This window comes from Ambystoma mexicanum, chromosome 12, assembly GCF_040938575.1.
Source record: "Ambystoma mexicanum isolate Mex_15411 chromosome 12, UKY_AmexF1_1, whole genome shotgun sequence".
In the NCBI taxonomy this organism is placed as follows: Eukaryota; Metazoa; Chordata; class Amphibia; order Caudata; family Ambystomatidae; genus Ambystoma; species Ambystoma mexicanum.
This window is the reverse complement of record NC_090936.1, coordinates 51,698,228-51,721,313: the sequence shown is the minus strand read 5'-3', so window position 1 is coordinate 51,721,313 and position 23,086 is coordinate 51,698,228. Positions and strand designations below refer to the sequence as shown.

Below are 23,086 nucleotides of genomic sequence, written 5' to 3'. Positions count from 1 at the left end.
GTCTGCCTTTGTCGACAAGGCTGGATAAAGGCCACAAATTTCCGGAAGGAAGTCCAGACGAAGGTGTTGGACATGCCCTTCGACGGAGAGAACCTGTTTGGGAAGGTCGTTGACAAGTGCCTCAATGCCATCAAGGCGGATACGGAGATGGGCCATTCCTTGGGCACTCTCCAGCAGCAGCGCTCTTCTTAGCTCCTCCATGGGAAAGTCGAGCAGGTCTTTCAAAGGATTCTCCTCTTCATACTGTCAGCCTTCCAGATCCTGACCCAGTAAGCCTACAGAGGCCGGAAGCAGGGCAGGACGCCAGCTCCGAAACAGGCCTGGACGGCCAGAATGTTGGGCACCCATACGTGCACTCCAGTGGGCGGCCGGCTGATGAAGTTTGTCAGCAAGTGGAAAAAGATCACCACCGACAGAAGGGTGCTGGATGCTCTCGCCCAGGGACACACCCTGGAGTTTTAATGCAGGTGTCTGTGGATCGCTCCATTTGCCTGTCAGGAGCAGCACATTCCTCAGCTTCTGGAAGTGGTACGAGCAATGCTGCAAAAAGGGGTGATGGAGCTAGTTCCCCAACGGCTCTGGGGCTCAGGAGTCTATTTCAGCTACTTTCTGGTCAGAAAGAAGACAGGGGCTGGAGACACATCCTAGACCTGCAACGTCTCAACAAATGCTTAAAGTCCCAAAAATTCAGGATGGTCATGTTGCAGCATGTGTTAGGACAACTGGAGGAAGGAGACTTCTTGATGTCGCTGAACCTGGAGGATGCCTATTTCCACGTCTCCATTCACAAGACACATCAAAGGTTTCTGCATTTTGTAGTGCAGGGCCAACAATACCAGTTCAAGGCCCTACCTTTTGCATTGAAGTCGGCCCCCAGAATATTCCCTAAGTGCTTGGCACCAGTGGCAGCCCATCTACATCTATGGGGTATAGAGTTATACCTGTACCTTGACGACAGGCTCATCCGGGCCTACTCGCGAAAGTTGGCTGTCCGACACATGGAGGCGACTGTCCAGTTGCTGACGTATCTGAAATTCTCCATCAACTATCCAAAGTCCTTCTTGGCACCAATGCAGAACGTGCTGTTCCTAGGAGCCAGACTGAATACGGTGTCACCCTCAGAGCAGAGGGTAGCGGCCATTCAGGGGAAGGTGCAACGGCTGTTGTCGATGAAGACCGCCTCTGTGTGAAGCATCAAGTCGTTTCTCTGCATGATGACGTCCTGCATCTACCTCATCCGGCTCTGCGTGTTACAGATGGAGTTCCTGGACGCTCGCTGGATACAGGTGTCCAGAAACTTCTCGTACAAGATCCCACTCAACAAGGAGTTCCTTTGGACAATAGTGTGGTGGATCGTCCTCTCCAACATCGCCCAGGGCACAGAGTTTCAAAACCCTCTTTACCAGGAGACGGTCACTACGGACGCCTCCCTGGAAGGCTGGGGAGCTCAGCAGTGAGCTACAACGTGGTTGTAGACCCTCCTGATGGAAGAAATTCCATAGAACAGCGTATTTGACCCATGTTCATTCTCAGTAGAACTCCCACACTCCTTTGTAAAACTCAGGGTTTCACCCTAAGTAACCCAGGGTAATCCAGACGTGGGCCCCTTTCTCAGTGTGTCTTAGAGAGGCTCAGCTTCACCTCACTGATGAGGCCTGACTATGCCAAAACACATGTCTGGGGCTGCTGACTGTACTCTTGTTCAGAGGAGATTTGCCTTGCATTTCGGGGCTGGACTACCCTTGTGGGTGGGACAAAGACTGATATGAAAATGAATATTTCTCTTGTGTGAAGGGTGCAGTGAGCTCAAACGTGGTTAAAGACCCTCCTGAGTAGAAGACATTCTATAGAACAGGGTAGTTGACCCATGTTCATTCTCAGTCTAGGGGCTCCCGCACTCCTTTGTAACCGCGACAGATAATAGGTTGGAACTAAATAATTTTAAAAAACGAATGTGATAATCTTATAACATGCTGGTGGAAAAAAAGCTAGTGAGTTTTAAATGGGTGCTGTTAGATGAAGTTGTGGGTAGAGTCGCTGACTTCCTATATTTGGGCTTTAACATTTAAAGTCTAGAGGCCCAAGTTGCACAATTTAGATCTCAGTAAAAAGCTAAGAAATGTGATCTCCCAGGCAAAAATAATTGACCATCATTATGGGAAATGTACTGCAAGTCCCTTAGTACAATTTTATCGATCAAGTGTTGTACCAATGATTACCTACGGGCAGACTCTCTGTTGACTTGGAAGGAGGTGAACTGGGCTAGTCTGATGGGGATTTTTTGGCAAAAAGGTACTCGGCTTGCCTTTAAGTATCCCCCATCCTCTAGTCCGGTTTGAATTAGGTCTGTCTCTTTGGTCTCTGGTTTTATGGAAAGTTTTATCACTTCATAGGAACATATTAATGGCAGGGCAGAAATCTTTTATGGGGCAGGTTCTTTTAGCCTTCGAGCGAAAGGAGTCTAGATGATGTCAGTGGGTGGAGTCGTGTGAAATGCTGCCATTAGAAGCTGATCTACTAACTGTGCAACATTTCAAAGATTGTCTGCAGTTAGTAAGACAACGATTGCTTGAGACAGATTGGATAGGCACAATAGAGACCTGTAAAGCTTTCTCCCATTAACATTATCTGAAATTGGACAGGAAAGCAGTAAATATCCCCCCGAAGTATATGTCTTTGTTTCCGCACAGTAAATGAAGAAAATAGTTTTTAAGAATCCGGTTGAATCTGTTAAACTCTATGGAAATATTGGGAGCTGGGCCGAATGTTGTAAGAGAAAATTGAACCTAGCAATTGCGTAAAGGCTCACAAATTGAATCCCTACGACATTGGTGCATGGAATGTGAGAATTTGGCAGATTCGAGAAAATTTCACTGTGGGAAATAGTTAGTGAGCTTTTGTATTATGACGGAGGAAACGATTTGGAATGTTATAATGGAGGGCTCCAATGTCAGTATCACATTGAATAAAATATGATTTAATAGAGCAGTTTTTAATAGAGCAGGTTTTAAGAATTTAGAAGATTGAAATCAAATTCTACATAGGGCTTTGTACTTTTAGAAACATTTTCATTATGAGTGTATTGTTTTATTAGTTTATGTTCATACTCTTATTGTAAGACTAAATGTATGGCGCTTGTGTTGTTCTTTTTTTTCTTTTTCTTGTTTGTGAAAGGCTCTGCGGAGCCAAGCAGAATACATTTTTTGTAAAAGTACACGTTGACCACTGCCCTCATTCCAGATGCCCATGTAGAAGCTGTGCTCATTACAAGACCTCACCCCAGATGACCCTGCAGAAGCTGTGCTCAGTACAACACCTCACCCCAGATGACCCTGTAGAAGCTGTGCTCAGTACAAGACCTTACCCCAGAAGACCCTGCAGAAGCTGTGCTCAGTGCAAGACCTCACCCCAGATGACCCTGCAGAAGCTGTGCTCATTACAAGACCTCACCCCAGATGACCCTGCAAAAGCTGTGCTCAGTATAAGACCTCCCCATTAGATTACCCTGGAAAGGCTGTGTTCCGTACACAACCTTACACCCAGATGACCCTGCAGAAGACGTGCTCAGTAAAATGCCTCACCCCAGATAACCCTGGAGAAGCCGCGTTTAGTGCCAGACCTCACCTATGGATGACCTGCAGAAAAAGTGCACAGTACAAAACCTCACCTGCAGACGACCCTGGAAAAGCTGTGCACAGTTCTCGATCTCACTACCAGATAAGCCTACAGAGCAGAAGCTGTGTTTAGTTCCGAGTTCATACCAAGTTTACCCTTCGAAAGTTGTTCAGTGTCAGAGACCACTACCAAAATATCCCACATAAACTGTGCTTAGTGTTGGAGCTCACTCACAGGGCCTTGAAGAAGCTATGCGCAGCGTCAGAGTTCACTCCCATAGGACCCTGCCTGCAGAAGCTTTACTCAGTGTCATATAACACTGGGGAAGATGTATTCATTGTTAGAGCTCACCTCAGATGATCCCGGAAATAAAAGTGCTAAGCATAAGACCTCACTCCCAGATGACCCTAAGGCAGCTGAACAGAGCACAAGACCTAAATCCTATAGGACCTTCAAGAAGTTGAGCTCCGTGTCAGAACACACTCCCATGCAGAAGCAGTGCTCATTGCTAGAGCCCATCAGCATAATATCCTATCCTACGACGCTGTGCCCAGTGGTGGAGCCCACACGCATAATTTCCTGCAGATTCTGAGCTCAGTGCCACAACCCAACTGCATCATATCCTGCAGACGCTCTGATGAGTGCTACAGTCCACGTGCATCATTTCCCGTGGATGCTGTGCTCAGTGCTAGAGCCTACCAGCATCATATCCTGCAGATGTTGTGCTCAGTGCTAGAGCCCACCCGCATCATATCCTGCTGATACTGTGCTCAGTGCTAGAGCCCACCTGCATCATATCCTGCTGACACTGTGCTCAGTGCTAGAGCCCACCCGCATCATATCCTGCAGACGCTGAGCACAGTGCTAGAACCCACTCACAGCATTTACTGCAGACGCTAAGCTTAGTGCTAGAGCGCTCCTGCATCATATCCTGCAGATGTTGTGCTCAGTGCTAGAGTCCACCTGCACCATTTCCTGCAGACGCCGAGCTCAGTGCTAGAGCCCACCCGCATCATATCCTACAGACAGTGTGCTCAGTGCTAGAGCCCACCAGCATCATATCCTGCAGATGTTGTGCTCAGTGCTAGAGCCCACCCGCATCATATCCTACATGCACTGTGCTCAGTGCTAGAGCCCACCCGCGTCATATCCTGCAGACGCTCTGCTGAGTGCTACAGTCCACGTGCATCATTTCCCGTGGATGCTGTGCTCAGTGCTAGAGCCTACCAGCATCATATCCTGCAGATGTTGTGCTCAGTGCTAGAGCCCACCCGCATCATATCCTACATGCACTGTGCTCAGTGCTAGAGCCCACCCGCATCATATCCTGCTGACACTGTGCTCAGTGCTAGAGCCCACCCGCATCATATCCTGCAGACGCTCCGCTGAGTGCTACAGTCCACGTACATCATTTCCCGTGGATGCTGTGCTCAGTGCTATAGCCTACCAGCATCATATCCTGCAGATGTTGTGCTCAGTGCTAGAGCCCACCCGCATCATATCCTGCTGACACTGTGCTCAGTGCTAGAGCCCACCCGCATCATATCCTGCAGACGCTGAGCACAGTGCTAGAACCCACTCGCAGCATTTACTGCAGACGCTAAGCTTAGTGCTAGAGCGCTCCTGCATCATATCCTGCAGATGTTGTGCTCAGTGCTAGAGTCCACCTGCACCATTTCCTGCAGACGCCGAGCTCAGTGCTAGAGCCCACCAGCATCATATCCTACAGACAGTGTGCTCAGTGCTAGAGCCCACCCGCATCATATCCTGCAGATGCTGTGCTCAGTGCTAGAGCCCACCCGCATCATATCCTGCAGATGCTGAGCTCAGTGCTAAAGCCCACCCGCTTCATATCCTGCAGATGATGAGCACAGTGCTAGAACCCACTTGCAGCATTTACTGCAGACGCTAAGCTTAGTGCTAGAGCGCTCCTGCATCATATCCTGCAGATGTTGTGCTCAGTGCTAAAGTCCACCTGCACCATTTCCTGCAGACGCCGAGCTCAGTGCTAGAGCCCACCCGCATCATATCCTACAGACAGTGTGCTCAGTGCTAGAGCCCACCCGAATCATATCCTACAGGCAGTGTGCTCAGTGCTAGAGCCCACCCAAATCATATCCTACATGCACTATGCTCAGTGCTAGAGCCCACCCGCATCATATCCTGCAGATGCTGAGCTCAGTGCTAAAGCCCACCCGCGTCATATCCTGCAGACGCTGAGCACAGTGCCAGAACCCACTCGCAGCATTTACTGCAGACGCTAAGCTTAGTGCTAGAGCGCTCCTGCATCATATCCTGCAGATGCTGCACTCAGTGCTAAAGCCAACCCACCTCAGATTCCGGCAGAAGACACGTCCAGTTGTGGTGGGGAGGGGGGGCACTGTCCCAAGTTGACTGTGCAGTAGCTGTGTTCAGTGCTAGAGCCCTCTCTCATATTACTCGGCGGAAGCTGTGTAGTGCCTGAGCTCACTCCTAGGCAGCCCTGCAGAAACTTTGCTCGAAAGAAGAGCTCATTCCTCTGCCAGAGCTGTATTCAGTGTCAGAGTTCACTGCCACAGGACGCTCCAGAAGCTGTTTAGTGACAGATCAAACTCCCAAAAGATCCCACAGAAGACGTGGCCATGGAGAAGCAGTGTCCAGTTTCAGAGGTGACTCCAATGGGACCCTGCAAACGCATTGCTCACTCCTGAAGGCCCCTGCAGTACCTGTGCTCATTGGCAACACTCGCTCCCAACTTCTGTATGGCCCTGCAGGAGCTGATCAGTGCCTGATCTCGCTCCCATAGAACCCTAAAGACTCTACTCTCATATGGCCCCGCAGAAGTTGTACTCGGTGATATTTCTTAGTCCCAGATAAGCTTGCAGACTCTGTGTTGAGTGCTGCTACTCACTCCCAGACGATCCTGCAGTCAAAGGTCACTCTGACAGGCCCCTGCGAACGCTGTGCTCCCCTCAGTCCCTGAGAGTACTCACATAGGATTCTGCAGAAGCTGCTCGCTGTCGAGGCCCACTCTGCTTACTGCTCGCTCTCCCTTGCAATGACCTCACTGAAACTGTGCCTGTGTTCGGACACACTCCCACTATCACATACAGTGTTTTTATAATGACATTCATTTTGAATTCTAAAATTGACAATGCCTGAACATATACGGATGACCATGATAAATGGTCATCCGTATATGTTGGTAATGGCCCACTTTGAGGTCTGCAATCTGTGGCTCTCCAGATGTCCTGGATAACGACTCCCATGATCCCTCACCATTGACTAGGCTGGCTAGGCTGATGGGAGTTGTAGTGTAGACCATTTGGAGAGCGGAAGATTGCAGACCTTTTATATGCAATGGTTTTTATAAGTAAAGCATTACAGCTATCACTGCCAACGCCAGCATAGTAGCCACCTAGACCCTAGGCTTCCGCTGATCCAGTAGACTTCAACCTTTTAACCAACGAGTGAAGGTGTTTGTTGGGGGGAGTGGGGCGAGGGAGTCCGGGGGTTGTTATCTGTCTTGAATGAAATTTCAACACACAGATTGCAATGATCTGACACCTAGGCGCTCAGAAAACCGAGTTACATCAGAGAGGGATGTCCACCTGTGTTTTAAACTGTTCGGAAGTATGTACTGTCGTCTGTACCTAGTGAAGACATTACAATGCATTCTGTGTGACATAAAGCACAAAGCTAAAGGTGGGTCGCATAATATATAGCCGCATACCTCTGGCATCATTTAGCCTGTGCAGGAGGCTCATTATTCTGCATAATTCCACTACAATAATGGGTACTACGTGCCCGGAGGTTGAGAACACGTTGCTGAGCGCCGGAGGGCTGGTGCAAAGAGAATATCCTGTATGAATGACATACATCATGCTGTGATCATGCACTCTGGGCCAGGCTGCCAGTGCCTTACCGTTCCAGCCGCTCGGAAAGATTGTCTGCGGAATCAGCTGCAGGGATCTGATAAATGTCAGACAGCTCCAACCTTTGTCTGTAGCCTTTCTTCAGAATCGGGTTGGTCCATCTGAAAGAAGTGACATATTACGGATGAATACGGTGCATTTAGTTAGAAATAGATTTATTGGAGCATGCTTTATTCTCCTTAGACTAATAAAGTCTGCATCATGTGCTGCTTCTTTGTTCATCTAGCATCCTCCTGCTCTCTAGCCAATCAGCAAGCATGGAATGGAGCCTCTGACCACCAGTAAAGGCAGCCCTGCACTCTTTCCTTGGTTATGTGTCTACACTGGGCAAGGAGGCATGGATAAGCTGGGTCACAGGGCGACATGGGTGAGACTGCCCCTTTTCCCCTGCACATGCTCTAAAAGCGTTAGCATCCTACCCACCAGGCTCGCTTAAAACTCGAGACCACTAACTTGGGTGGCAGTCTCCTTGAGCCATATTGAGCTGTCTCTGACAAATGCTTTTATTTTTGTTTCATTATTTATTTTATTTTCTAATGTTATTGGTGTTTTGGCAAGTGCACCACGTTTGACAAGCACCTCGTTTCGCATCCCATGAGTGAACGGAAGAAAAGTGGTAAGGGATGCCAGAAACTGGTCCAGCAAGTGAAAGGGCACAAGGGAATGCAGTAGACTAATGGTTGTTGACTATGCAGAGCCACAAGTTCCTAGTAAACACAGCAGCAATTACATCACATGGGAAAGCGGAAAGAACAAGGGTGCAACCTTTCAAAACTGTTACCACAGTAGTGATGATGTAACGTTAAAAGACCTGACAGCAAAACAAGAAAGCACAGGCCAAAGCGCTCTGTTCTGTAGGAGGGGCTTATTCATAGTCTATTTGAGGACCCTCCACCTTTAAAGTGCTGAAAGGGTTGGAAACATGCACGAGCTGCAGGTTAGGAGGAAGGAATGGGAGCAGATTAACCAGGGAGCGGGCAAGTGGGTCAGTCGGTCGCAGGAGAAGCATGAGTGGGGAGGCTGTTTCAAGAGGAGTGAGCAGTTGCTTACTAAGATTGTGTGGCCTTACAGGCTATCCGGAAAGGCTATCTTTAGCAGGTGAGTCTAAACCACTTCTTTACATCTCAAGTCATTATCTTGTATTTGTATTTTATTGTTTATATAGCGCTTTAATCCAAAGCGCTTTACAGTTTAACAAGAAAAGATCAAACATAGAAGCAATACAAATATACATGAATCAGACCAGAAAAACAGCATGTGGAACCATTTGTAGGAGGGAAGGAGAAAAGGGAGAGAGAAAAGGGGGTAGAGAGAGCAGTAGGGAGGGTGGAGATCATAGGGGAGACAGGGAAAGATAAAGGAACAGGAAGATGGTACTGGGAGGAGAAAGAAGAGGAGGAAGGGGAAAGGAGTCAGGGAAGGGGTGAAGAAGGAGTGATTTCAAGGAGGAACGGAAGCGAACGGAAGGAGGAATAGGTAGACATGGAGCGGATAGTGAAAGGAAGGGAATTCCAATGTCGAGGGGCAAGGAGCTGAAAGGAGCGGAAACGAGAAGAGGCACAAAGAGGTGGGGGAACAGAAAGTAAAACGAGATCAGCAGAGCGCATGGATCGAGAGAGGGAATAGAATGAGAGAAGAGAGGAGAGATAAGGAGGGGCAAGGTCATGAAGAGATTTAAAGACAAGACAAAGGAAGTGAAATTTAAGTTGGGAGTGGAAAGGAAGCCAGCCTAGGTTGGAAAGTGAGTTGGAGATGGAATCATGAGGCGAGAGAAGACAGAGGGTACGGATGGCAGAGTGGTACAGGGATTTAAGGGGGGCAAGATGGGAGTCGGGGAAACCGAAAAAGAGAGAAGAACAGTAGAAAAGGCGAGAAAAGATGAGGGAAGAGATTAAGCGTTTGGTAGCATGGAAAGTGAGAGAAGAATGGACTTCATGGTGATAGCGGCATGTGTGAGTAGTAAGTGAAATACGGTGAGTAAAGGAAATGGAAGATTCAAAGTAGATTCCTAGATTCCAGGCATGGGTGGAAATAGGAAGATCAGAAGGGGGAAAATGAATAGAAAGAGGGGGAGAGGGAGGAGGAAGTGTGTTAGAAGGGAAGGCTAGGACCTCAGTCTTGTCAGTATTAAGAGAGAGGTAATGAGATGACATCCAGTTTTTAATGGCAGTAAGACAGGAGGAGAGTTTTAGATGTAAGTCAGGGGTGAAGGAAGAGAAGGAGAGGAACAGCTGAGTGTCATCAGCGTAGAAATGGTGAGAAATTCAAAAAGAAGAGATGAGAGGAGTGAGAAGTGAAGTATAGAGAAAGAATAAGAAGGGTCTGAGGACAGAGGCTTGGGGAACGCTGTTGTCCAGAGGGAAGGTGGTAGAGGTTTAACCGCCCCAAGAGACGGCAAATGAGCGGTGGGAGAGGACATAGGTAAGAGCAGATTCAGTGGAGTGTTTGGGGCGGAAGCCAATTGAGGGGGGAGGAGGAGAGAGAGATTAGAGATAAAGGTCGAAAGTTGAGAATAGGCTAGGCGTTTGAGTCGTTTAGAGAGAAAAGGTAGAAGTGAGACTGGGCGAAAGTTAGACGCAAGAAGGGGATTAGCAGAAGGCTTCTTAAGGATGGGGATAATAGTGGCATGCTTGAAGGCAGTAGGGAAGGTGGCCGGGTGGCCGTAGAGAGGCAAGTGTTGAAGAAGGAGATTAGATAGGGAATAAGTGGGGGGTCAACCTTGGGAATAAGAAGGGTAGGGATGGGATCAGAAGGGGCGGCAGTAGGGTGGGATTTAGTTAGGAAGAGAGAAATGTCAGAGGGAGTGATAGGAAAAAATTCAGACATGCAACCCGAGGGGGGAGTGCAAGTAGGATGGGGGGAGGGAGTAAGAAGGAGAGCAGATAATTTTTTGGCAAAGAGAACACATTTTTTGAGAGAAGAAGTTAGCAAAGTCAGAGGGAGAAAGAGGGGTTGTAAAAGAGAGGTCAAGAGGGGGTGGGGAGAGGAGGCGAGAGAGGGTTTGAAAGATACGACGAGGATGAGAGGCTTGGGAGTGAAGAAGGTTACAAAAGTAGGAGCGTTTAGCAGAATTAAGGCAGGAGTCATATAGCGAGTGATAAGAAAAGTAGGGGGTTTGGTTAGGAAGAGGGGGGGATTTGTGCCAGCAACGCTCAAGACGGGGGAGACGCCGTATGGCTACGAGGTGAGGAGAGAGCCAGGGTTGAGAAGGCTTACGAGTAGGGTGGAAAGAAGAGAGGGGATAGAGTTGATTGAGACTAGAGGTGAGAGAGATGGACAAAGAGGAAAGGGCAATGTCAGCAGGGAGAGAGGAGAAGTGAGAGAGGGGTGGAAGGGACGAAGAGCAGGTATCAAGGAAGAGTGAAGGGTTAAAGTTCCAGAGGTCACATTGAGTGAAAGAAGTGGAGGGGGTAAGGGAGATGGAAGAGGGGAGCAAGGAGTAAGGGAGAAGGAGAGCAGAGTATGATCAGACAGGTAGGTGGGAAGAGAGTAAACAGGGGAGGAGGAGTAAGTAGAATTAAAGATGAGATCAAGTGTGGAGCCGGAAGAGTGAGTAGGAGAGGAGGGGAGAGGAGAAAGAAGGTAGGAGTCAAGATTTGAGAGAAGAGGAGAGGGATGGAAGGTGAAGGTTGAAATCACCAAGAACAGTGAAGGGAGAGGGGGAGGGGGAGATGAGAGAGAGGAGGTGGTCAAGGTCATCATAAAAGGAAGAGAGGGGGCCAGGAGGTCTATAGATAATTAGGAAGGAAATGGGGTCAGGGAATGAAAAGGATTTACACAGGTATTCAAAGGAAGAGAAGGTAGGAAGGGACAAAGAAGAGGTAGATGAGAGATATTTAGGCAGGAAGAGAAGACTAACACCTCTGCCACGACCAGAGGGATGAGATACCTGAGAAAAGGAGGAGGAAGAGGTGGAGAGAGAGGCAGGAACAGTAGAATTTTGGGGGTGGGATTGACGTTTCTGTTAGACAGAGGAAGTGAAGGTTGAGGCAAAAGAACATGTCTAAAACAGCAGCAGTTTTATTGTAAAGAGATCTGGCATTCCACAGAGCAATGCTGATTAGGCTGGAAGGTTGGATTGGAGGGTAGATGAGGTTAAGATGACAAGGAGGGGAAGAAAAGGAAGGAGGTGGATGGGGAAGGGGGTTGAGCAAGGGAATGGACATGAGGATTAGGGAAGGGATGAGGAGGAGAGGGAGGAGGGAAGTGGGGGAGTAGGAAGCCGGGGGGAGTAGGGTAGGTGAGAAAGGAGAAATCTAGCAATGTGCATGACAGGGAAGGGAAGAGATTGAAGAAGGAAAGAGAGTAGAGAGGGAGGAGTGGGGGTGCAGAGACGAGGAGTGATAGAGAGGTAGAGAAAAGATATAGGAGAAGGACAGAGAGTAGAGAGAGAGGAGGAGAGTGCAGAGACAAGGAGTGATAAAGAGACAGAGGGGGGAGAGGAAATGAAGTGAAGGGAAGTTTAGGGGGAAAAAAGAGGGGGGATGTGGAGGCAGGTAATCCCAGGCTAGAGGCTCAGGTGGACGGAGCCAAAAGCAGGGGTAGAGAGTACCCGCTTAGGGAGACAAAAGTAAGACCATGGGGGTAAAACTAAGGACAGGAGGAAGCAGGCAGCTAGTGGCAAAGACTACCAGGCTGTGGTAATGGGGTCTGGGAGAGGTAGGGGAAATGCGGGGCAGGGACTAAAGTGGTGGGAGGTGGCTGTCAGGAGGAGAGCTATAAAGGGTAAGATGGGTAGGAGGCAGTGGAAGCTATATTAGGTAGTCAGCAGGCAGGGAGAACAAGCTAGCAATGGGGATGGTAGCGGGTGGATTGCTAAGGGTAATATTGGGACAGGTGGTAGCAGGTAACTAGGGGCCAAGTATACTAGGCTGTGCTTATGGGGCCTGGGGGAGGTGGGGGAAATGCAGGGAAGAGACTAAGGTGGTGGGAGGTGGCTGTCAGGAGGAGAGCTACAAAGGGTAAATGGGTAGTAGGGAGTGGTAGCTCGATTAGGGAAAGCTTGATTCTGGTGGCAAGCCTTTTGTAAGGCCATTGCAGAATTTGGCTGCTTTACACTAATGCCTTCCTGGCAAGTTAAAATGTCCTCGATGCAAAGTTCATGGTTTGAGACATCTATGTATATTTGTTACAGATGGCACGAAGAATACTGTGAGAAATTCGACCATCCGCATGGTGGGTGTGCGCTCCCTTGCGCTTTTTTGACATTTTAAATGATATTGAATGATGGGAGATCAACCTCCGGAAAATGTGTGGGGCTAATCCGTGCACATTTTCCTATGCTCATTGCCCGACATACGCATAGACCTGTGTACTCTCGGTGGACAGAGCCTACAGGCGAAGTCCCTACCTGTCATATTTAGTTGGGTTATGACAGGAGGAGTACACAATGCCTCTCCAGAAGAGGAAGACCAAACCTTCCCCCTGTCATGGCCAGCTTCATTAACTAACATAGGCTCAACCAATCCATCCTGCCCTTTTGTTGAGCCCTGTAGCTGGTGCCAGCAAATCACACACTAACCAAAGAGTCATTCAAACAGGCCCACATGGGGCCTGGCTGCAGAGGCTAACAAGGGATACAGGAAACCCCAACAACCTTTCATATGCACTGTGTCAACCTGAAGCCAGCTTCCACACTCAGTATCGATTGGCAGTGAACTGTCATGTCTGGGACTAAGTGTTACAGTAGTTCTCAACGCAAGGGGACCCAATCATAAGGTACGAGAATGTGTTTTGCAGGAGCCAGAGACTCTGGTCTTGCAGCAGCTTCAAGGGAGACCTGCTGCTTTAATCAGGAACCACAGACATATCAATTAACCAGAGAGACCCTTTGATCCAAAACAGACAGGAAGATGGGTGGAACTTAGTATTACATGTTTTCACAGCTTTACTTTTTCTGTTGCAAAGCACTCTGGTTATGACCTCACGCATACAGGAGTTTGTTGGTGGGGACCCAGGATTGGTTCATTAAGGTTGGCTTAGCCTACACCAATCCCTGAGGTTAATTTGGCTGTAAAAGAAGGCAGACCCCCTCTTTTGGCAGATCATCTGAAGGCTTCACAAGAAGCAAAAAGAAACACAATCTCGTGTTGTATAAGCGCCTTACAAATGCACAATAAATAAATTAAATAAGGAACTCATCATTGGTCCCTGGCTGAATGTACAGTCTGCCTTACATCTTCCGCAAGGGAAGGAAGGCCAGGAACTCCGAGAGGGAAGCAAGATGCCTCCCCTAAACATCTCCCAGGGAACAGAGGGAGACACTGAATCCAGAGGACCCTCCAGTAGCTCCAGACCTGGTACCCAACCACCACACAGCGTGCCCTGCTAGGCTCCGCTGCAAGCTTCCTAGGTGTGAAGTGCCAGAGAGTCTCTGAACCAAATATCAAGGGCAAGGCAGCTGCCCAATGCACACTCCTCAGTTTTGGGCCATCTGCCTTTAAGGACAACACAAGCCCAGTGAAGAGGCTAGGAGAAGTGCATCGACTAGCATCTACCAACGTCGGCCTTAAAAGACATTTTCAAGCCAGTCGAGTCCCTCGAGCTGACTGCAATGCAACAGTCACTTAAAGATTTCCTAGACAACTCGGCCGGTGCTTCAGAACCACCAGCCAGCACTGAGACAACGATTCCGGACCCTGAGCCGCCATGGAGGCCAGCCTGCAGCCGTCCGTCCAGCCTCGCTCGCCAAACTTGTTGCCGCCTGATACCTGCAGCTGTCTCTCGCCTTAAACTCTGTTGCAGAAGTTGTAAAGCACCCTGAAACCGACTTCACCCTGTTGAGCACCAAGAACACCTATAAGCAACAGGTACTTTGTGACTCTGTCCCCCTGGTCCGTCTCCGAAGGCCCCTAGAGACATTTTAAGACCCATTGCTCCCTTAGTGCTGAATCCAAGTATCCCTGAACTGTTATGTTTATTTTACTATACTGACTACCCTCCTGTCAGTATACAGAGTGCATCCATTTTCCTTCTTTGAAACTGTCTGTCCTCTGCATTCCCTTACACGTGGGTTGTATTTTGTGGTGTGATAGAACAACTGTCTGTAGTAATAATAATAAAATCATATTTTTATACAACGTTGACTTGACAATTCCTTTTATCATTGTGTAATAATTGTATTTTTGCTGTGTTACAACTAACCAACAATGCACGACCATTCGAAGATAAGCCTGCCCTGCCATCATCATTACCAAAATTGAACAAGGGGGTTTATAATTTGCTTGTGTTTCCAATCTGTTCAGATCCCTTCTGGTGTACTAGAGGTGTGGGGCTGATTGATGGTTTAGAAACCAATATTCATCCCTGGAACACTGATGCCCCGGAAGTTGATTAGTCACAAATATTTTAAATCCCAGAGATGTTTCAAGGGTTTTTAATAAAGATTTTAAGCAGGCTGCTAGGGCCATCGCTCTCTCGTCTTGATGCAGCGTTGTTCATCCAAGCCAGGTGTTTCCTATTCCCTGTTAGTAGATAAGTAAATATTGATCCCTACCGTCTATTTTCTAGCTAGATGGTCATGACAACCTTAAGACAGTTGCCTTTTCTATCTAATCTGCCTCAAGGACTTCCTAGACCCACCCTACACTATAGGTTGGTTAGTGGCTAACAGAGAAATGAGGATGTGAATCCAGGCACTCTGCCCATTTCTATCCTTTTCCTAGTGCACCCTGTCATTCCTTTGCTTCTCTTTACACTCTACTCCTCTCTCTAGTCTAATAGTCTAATACTCCGACCAGCTTCACCCCTTGCACTCCCTGCACCTCTACTCCTCTTTTCCTCTGATGTCTCTTACTCTTGTTACTACCTCAACCCTTTGATGTTAGTACTCACGCCTACACTCTATCACACCCTCCTACACACTACTGTTGGGAGGCAGATGTATACGTCATCCATAGCTTCTGCTCATCCCTTGCGACCAATACTGCAAAGATGAGAGACGCTACTCACTGGAACAACCGTTTCACCCTTATCCCCTGGAGGTACAGCGTGAAGAACACGTACAATAGGTAATATATACATGAAGAATATTAACATAGCCAATGTATAAGTTAAATGCAACATGAACAACACGTGAATATAAATCGCTAACATAGAAACAAGAGGGTCGTTGCGCAGCCATCTTCTTAAAAATGGAAGCCGCAGCATGGTTTTAAAAGAGAAAGGGCCTCAGGACCTCTTGAAAACTCAAAAAGGTGAATCCACAGAAATACAGATCTGTGCAGAGCTCACACGGTAGCTGGCAATTAGTGCCAAGGTTAAAACTAAATGAGGGAGGATGGGAACAGTGGAACGAAGGCACGAGATAGCAATTCCCAAGAGGCAAGCAGCATACTCTCAGATTAAAGCAGTCTTATAAGAATACAACCTGTCTTTGTTAGCCAGGTGCAGTAAAACAGCAAGCCAAAAGACTCCAGGAAGAATACCCCAAGAGTGTCCCTGGTGACAACCGAAAACATGACACACACGTTAATCTTAGCTAAAACCTCAATAGAAAGAAGGTCATTCAATTTCATACATGGTCCTTCAGCACGTGACCCATAATTGGAGAACACTGGCTATTCATTAAACGCCAACATAGATATGTCACCAGCAGTACTCCCTAAAAGCACACATAAGTGCTAGGTGCCACACAAGTACAAAGGGATTGTCCGGTCTCATGGCCTGAGAATGAGGGATGGTAACTTTTAATTGAAGAAGGAACTGTCCATGGGCCTCTGTCATCCTACTCTCCATCTGGCTCATCCCTTGATGACTTGTCAAGTGTCCAAGGTTGTTAGCAAATAGCCAGCCTATCAGAACCCTTAATGTCATGCTACCCATTACGTATTATGCCAACCAATTATTTTTCGTAGATATTATGTATTTTTTACCTTATTAATATAGGGGTGGTTCCAGGGGGAGCCATCGGATATTTGTAACCCAGTGAAATGTTTAACCCCTATATAATCTATACTTAGCCAAACCTTATACCCATTTCTCATATATTTTGTAAACTGAGATTATGTTATGATGTCATTGATGACACATTTAGAGTATTTATGCTATTGTTTTTTACTAACATATCGAGAGTGATGAGATTTTAATACTTGCCTGCTGTCCCGGCTTTGCTTTGATGATAATAAAGCTGGATTTTTCCTTGCACTTTGTCTACTCTGTTTTTGAGTCTGGATTGGACTGACTCCAATTCCTCTGGGTCTGTTTGGGACTTTTGAGACCGCCTTAACACTACTACAACTCCATCCCACCTTCTCCTCAGACACCACTATTTCACTCTCACTGCCGCCTCCTCCTCCTTTAACCTCACATGAACAGCCACCAACTTCTTGTTTCCTGGGGGTTCTTGTATCCCCCTTACCCTCCCCTGCTTCTGTTATCTGGTCCTGACCAATCTGGTCATGTCTTGGCTAAAGACTATTATTGATAAATAAAAATGGGTTGGGAAAATGCCTTGCTGTCCCTGCACTAGAGGAGTTTCCCTACCTAAACTCAAAACTAAGGATATGTCAGTGTTAGAATGTCCAAAACAAAACCGTCCTGGGTCCAAAGTACTAATCCTACCCTCACATTGTAAGAAAATGAATTCTAAAATGAAAAGGATAATTTCTTTGACCTTCTTTGTTTTAGAAATGTTAAAATGGGCAAAGCAATAAGTAACTCCAACAGAAAGTCTCTCAAGGATATTGCTCCTTACCCCAGAGGGTGTCTCCCTTCCCCTGGATCCTTCTTCATCCTTTTCTTAACAATGCAAGTTCTTGTCTTTTCTTTTTATCAATACAAAACAGGCACACAATGTCCTTTGAGTTTTCAGGATACCTGGTGTACTCTCCTGCCAGGGTTTCTCTGCTCTCTTGGATTCATACACCTGGAGTTGCCTGGTATACTCTCCTGCCAGAGCTTCTGCTATTCACACACTTGTAATTGCGTGGTATACACTCCTGCCAGGGCTTCTTGTATTCACACACTTGTCTGTACTTCCACTCTTGACAATTCACTATATAAGACCTTCTGGCTAATTCATTCTGTCCATGGCATTTTGCTCACACTTCCACTCTCGGTAATTTTCTAGTTCAGCCTTGTTGGCTAGTACACTTTGTCTGTTATATGCTGACTAGTTACTGCTTCTTAAATGTCTATTTCATAAATATGGGCAAACTTCAAAGGTTCCCCTCTTTAAATGATGTACTTTCACTTTCTCTCTTTTGGACTTAATAAATGGCTTTCTTTCATTATCTGTTCTATTTTGCACAGAAGGGTCACTATTAATTAATCTTTTGTAACATGCTTAAAACCCGAGACCAGTCTCTAACCGTGGAACCTGTGCATTGTTTTGCTTCCAAGACAAATGCGCTATCCTCCCAGCTTTGGTTGACCCATCTCTGTATTACATTTCAAAACCGATGAGAAGGCGGGGGTCAGAGCTGCCCACTTTTTCACCTCCCTTGGTGTGGTCTCCGCGCAGATGTTTTCATGAAAATAAATTAATTTTTGTTTCTTACCTAGCAAGGATCCGGAGCTCTCCTGCTTTCAGACCTGACAGGGGCAGTCAAAAAGATGTCGGACTGCGTTGTGCATGCGCCTGCACCAGCATACATGCCCCTATTTCTTTTTTACTTCTTTAGCCACACATTTGATAATTATTATGCTTTATTTTGTTGGCGACAGCTCCTTCTTGTGTGCGGGTGAGTCCCTGCAGTCGGATTTGCATTTTCTAAAAATTCCAGTCCCGTAATATTGAACAAAAAACCTATCCTAATATACACACACTTGGTTGACCTTTAGAAGAAACAATATTGACCAGGGTATTATGCAAAGGAATTGTTGGTTAATGCGTGAAATACGTTTGTTTAGAATGTATATTCAGTAAAGTATTTCTAACACCTACAGCTTTGTGCAGGACTTGGCATAGCCTGGCAAACAGATTCAACATTTCGAACGCTCTCGTGATTTCCCTGCCAATTTCCGATCAGCTCACATTTGGGGTGGGCTTTGCTGCTAAGGGCATTTCAAGCGTATCCATGAATGTACTTGTCTTTCGCCAGTAGTCATCGAGGGTCCTTGTTTGATATCTGGTGGCCGTCTCGCCCAGGTATGCCGCACAATGTTTGTTCTTCTGACTCGCTGTTGATTACCTAAAAGCCGTCATGCTTTGTTTAGACATTATAATGCGGCATTAAGCCGGCAAAGGCAGCTGGAGTTTTGGCTGGCATTTCCTGGAGTCCCACAGAGCTACTGACTGTGGTTGTTATTATAAGCATTTGGAAGGGGAACCCAGATGTACAGGTACAATGTTAGCAAAGAAAAAAGAAAACAAACTGGTTGGACCTCTTCAGTTCATTAACCAGTTATGAAGACAATGGCTCCAAAGAAAGAGAGCGCATTGGGTCCACTGCCGCAGAAGACTGCCAGAACTTACTGCGGCGTCTTTTGATATCAGACCGTCAAGTTACTGCATATACCCACCATTAGGTAAGTACGGCACTACGCACACCCACCACAATAGGGTGGCATTGATTTCAAAATGTCGTGGCAGTAAAAAGAAACGATAGCATCACAAAAGTAAAAATGATACTTAAAATAAGGATCGATTGCCAACAAGCATAAAGAGTCCATACAACCCCACTCCTTATGTCCTTATTTGCACTTCTGGTTTAAAAGACCCTTTTGCAGGCTGCGTTGCTGCCTCTAAAATGGATCCCCCATCTTTGACTATTCTGGCTGGCTGATGGGAGGTGTTTGACGCACATCATGAGGGCCGCAGGTTGCTCACCACCACTGCTCGAAATGATGTGTCTTGGGGCGTTGGTGCAGTGATCATCAGGCAACCAAAACTCGATACTGTTGTAAACTAATTAATACGTATGCCTTTTTAGGGCCATTTCTGAAATTTCACAACAAAATTCGAACATTTTAAATTGTATATTTTTTATTGTGAACGCAAAACCGCACGTTATAAGGTCTGGTTAAGAGACATTTTCATTAGCTAAGTGTAAGTATAGAGAATTGATCACTTCCTCTTCACCCTGAATGCCGCCTTAAAGTGCTTAGTAGTGCATGCTGGGACATATGCAGCTGTACCTATCAAACGGTTATAGTCGAAGTACACGCATCTCTGTGGAATATACTTTTTACACCGTGCTTCATATAGGTGCTTCATATAGGTGAAGAAGCACTGTAGCCTACACGTGCCGTCCACAGCATGCTTGATGCACGTCATCAAAAATTAGTCATGGCCGCTCCTTTATGAGAACAAACACAGCAAAAATGGGAAAGTACCCACTCTAGAGTCTGCAGCCACACTTTAGCTCACTCTACCTTTCACAGATGGGAAATATCAATTTGCAGATCAGTCTTTGTCCTGCCCAAGGGCAGTGGAGCACCGAAATGCTATGGCAATTCCTCTCTGAACAAGAGTACCAACAGCAACCCCATTCACGGGACAAAGACTGATATGCAAATGGTTATTTCCCATCTGTGAAAGGTACAGTGAGCTACAATGTGGCTGCAGACTCTAGACTGGGTACCATTCCATAGAACTGGCCATATTTGCCGTGTTCATAGAGGAGCGCCCTCTAAAAATGACAAATTATTTTAATGAACATAATGACTGCAGCGAGAGTCCCACCTAGTTATCTCACGGGCGCTGAACAGTCTCCTGCCATTCTCACTCCCTGTATCGCAAACAAAACAAGGGCTGGGTAGAACCATCAGCCATTATCCACGTACAGTGTCAACCCACGTAAAATGGGACAAACAGGAAGAGCCTGGAGAGAATCAAGAAACCGGGGCAAAAAGCAGACACAGCAGATGTGTCCCATCGCAGAGCCTACGGAATCAACCCATGTTGTCTGAATGTACCAGGGTGCTTCCAGGAAGGGGGAGGCCACAGGGACTGCATGAAAGTTACAGAAGAGATAGCAATATTCAGGCTGAAAACCTAAGAGAGCAGGAAGCCCCGTATTGGAAGAAAGCAAGAGCGTTACATAACATAACATATGATGATTACTGGCAGTCTTGTATGAAAGACTGTGATAAAGATACTGAGTTAAGCCTATACAGTTGTGATAACAAAGACATTTGAAACGATAATAAGAGGAAAGACCCCAGGAGGTGGGTTAACAAACACAGGAAAAGGGTATGAGATAGCCCAACAGAGAGGAAGAAAGAACCCACGAAGGATTCAAATTGCTAAGAAAGAAAAGAGCCACCTTCTTATAAGCGCAAGACTAGAGACTCTCAAGAGCTCCCGGGGATCAAAAGTGTAAACATATACCAAGAACTACAAAAACTCCTCAAATGAAGGTTATGGAAATGCCAAGCCAAGTGCAATTCCTGGTATGACTCCGACCTAGCTACACTTAAACGTACGTGTAGGGCGGCTGAGAGGAAATGGAAGACTTCTTGTTCATCCTCTGACAAACTGGCATGTCGCCTGCTCCAAAGGCACTACCGACTCTCTGTCCTCACCAAGAAGAGAGTCCACATTCAAGCTTGTGTCTCTGCGGCATCTAACAACTCGGCCGAACTCTTTAAAATCTGCAAGCAGCTGGCCAACCCTGCTGCAGTCTCTACCCCTCCTGTTGCCTCCCAGGCTCTTTGCAATGCCCTTGCCTCTTACTTTATCTCAAAAACCCAGGACATCCTGCCCCCCCCTCTCCAGCTCTCCTCCTCCTTTCCCCTCTCAGAGTGTGCTTGCTGACCCTCCTTCAGCCACCCCCCACCCTCCTTCTCGTCCTTTCCTCTTTTCACCCCTGATGAGGTTGCTAGACAAGACCGATCTATGAAAGCCTCGTCAAAACAAGTTCATCCCTGTTCCTCTAAAACCATCAAGGACCACATTGACACCCTCGCTCCGGCCCTTGCTGAATTTTGCAACCACTCCTTTGCCTCAGGATCCTTCCCCTCCCCTCTGAAGCACTCCCTTGTGCATCCTCTTCTGAAGAAACCCACAGCTGATCCTTCTTTTACGGCTAACTATCACCCAATTTCCATTACTCCCTTCCTGGGCAAACTCCTGGAAAAGTTGGCCATCTCTCAGCTTAACCTTCATTCCAATTCTGTTGGCTGTCTCCATGACCACCAGTCTGGCTTCAGAGCTGCCAGAAGCACGGAAACTGCTCTCCTGAACACCTGTGACGATCTGCTCTTCAATCTTGACTCTAACATTCCCTCTGTCCTCATCCTCCTCGATCTCTCTTCTGCCTTCGACACGGACAACCATACCATCCTGCTCAACCTTCTCCATGATAACCTGGGTATCACTGATCAGGCTCTGGCCTGGCTGACCTCTTTCCTCTTTGATCAAACCTCCCAGGTCCAACTTTGGTCCTGCCTATCATTTATCTTCCTCTCAACCTGTGGTGTTCCCCAGGGGTCTAACCTCTCGCCATGGCTTTTCAACCAATACCTGGCAACTCTCGCCCACTACATTGCCATTTTCTGCTCAAATTTCCTGTGCTACGCTGGCGACACTCAACTCATTTTCAGGCTGCCCTCGGTCACCTCCTCTCCCTCTCTCATCTCTGATTGCCTAACTGCCATTCAAGATTGGTGACCACCAATGATCTTTGTCTGAATGCCAGCAAGACAGAGATCCTCCTCATCGGCACACCTTCACCATCCTTTCCCCTCACTCTCTGGCCGGGTTCCCTTGGCCCTCCTCCTACCCCCACCTGCGAGGCAAAGAACCTCAGAGTCATCCTTGACTCCACACTTTCCTTCTCCGCCCACATCTCTGATGTCTCTAAAACGTCAAACTTCCTACTGCACCTCCTCTGCCTTTCCCCTCCTTCCCCCAGAAGCTCATGGGGCCTCATTACGACCCTGGCGGTAAGTAGCCGACATTACCGCCATGGCGTAATGAACGTTTACGCCGTGGACCGATGGCGGAAAGAGCGCCACATTCCGACCCATCGCGCACGAGCATTACGCCATGGCGGTAATGTAAATAACGCCATGGCGGAAAGGGCCCCTACCGGCATCGTAGGCCGCGCAAGGTGCACTACCGCCACCCATCTCAGTGGCCACCGTAATTAGCGGCCACCGTAATCAGCGGTGGCCGCAATTAGTGGTCACCGTAAAAAGCGGAACCGGAAATAGCGTCATCGCGGTGGAACGGGAAACAGCACGGCGGCCATCTTTAAAAACACAATCCATTGCCATCCTTCCCAACAACACCAGATCCAACCCTGACACCTGTCCTAACCCATCACCCACCCACTTAACCACCCAAAAATGCCCAAAGTTGTCAAGAAGGCATGCGACCGCCAGCGCCAGGACAGATTCTCCCGGGAGGAACTGAGCATGCTCGCGGAGACCCTACAAGACAATGCAGCCGTTGTTTTTTCGCCGCAAATGACCAGGCCGGCGATAGCCAAAAAGAAGGCCATATGGGCCCTGGTGGCAGAGCGCGTCAGCGCGGTGGGGACCGTACCCCGCACCCCACAGCAGTGCAGGAAGCGGTGGGATGACCTTAGGCTACGTGTAAGAAGCATCATCTCTGCCAACCGCAACCTTGTCCTGGCTACCGGTGGAGGTTCTGAATCCCCACTGAAACT

The 23,086-nt window shown here is 47.5% G+C and overlaps 1 protein-coding gene across 1 annotated transcript in view; it reads right to left on the bottom strand.

Moving 5' to 3' along the window:
• CFTR (CF transmembrane conductance regulator) overlaps positions 1-23,086 on the bottom strand; it is a 1,072,657-nt gene that overhangs the window by 863,583 nt on the left and 185,988 nt on the right. The window contains exon 2 of the mRNA XM_069627944.1: positions 7,520-7,630. Within this exon, the coding sequence (XP_069484045.1) occupies positions 7,520-7,630 (111 nt within the window). The remainder of the gene's footprint in view (positions 1-7,519; positions 7,631-23,086) is intronic.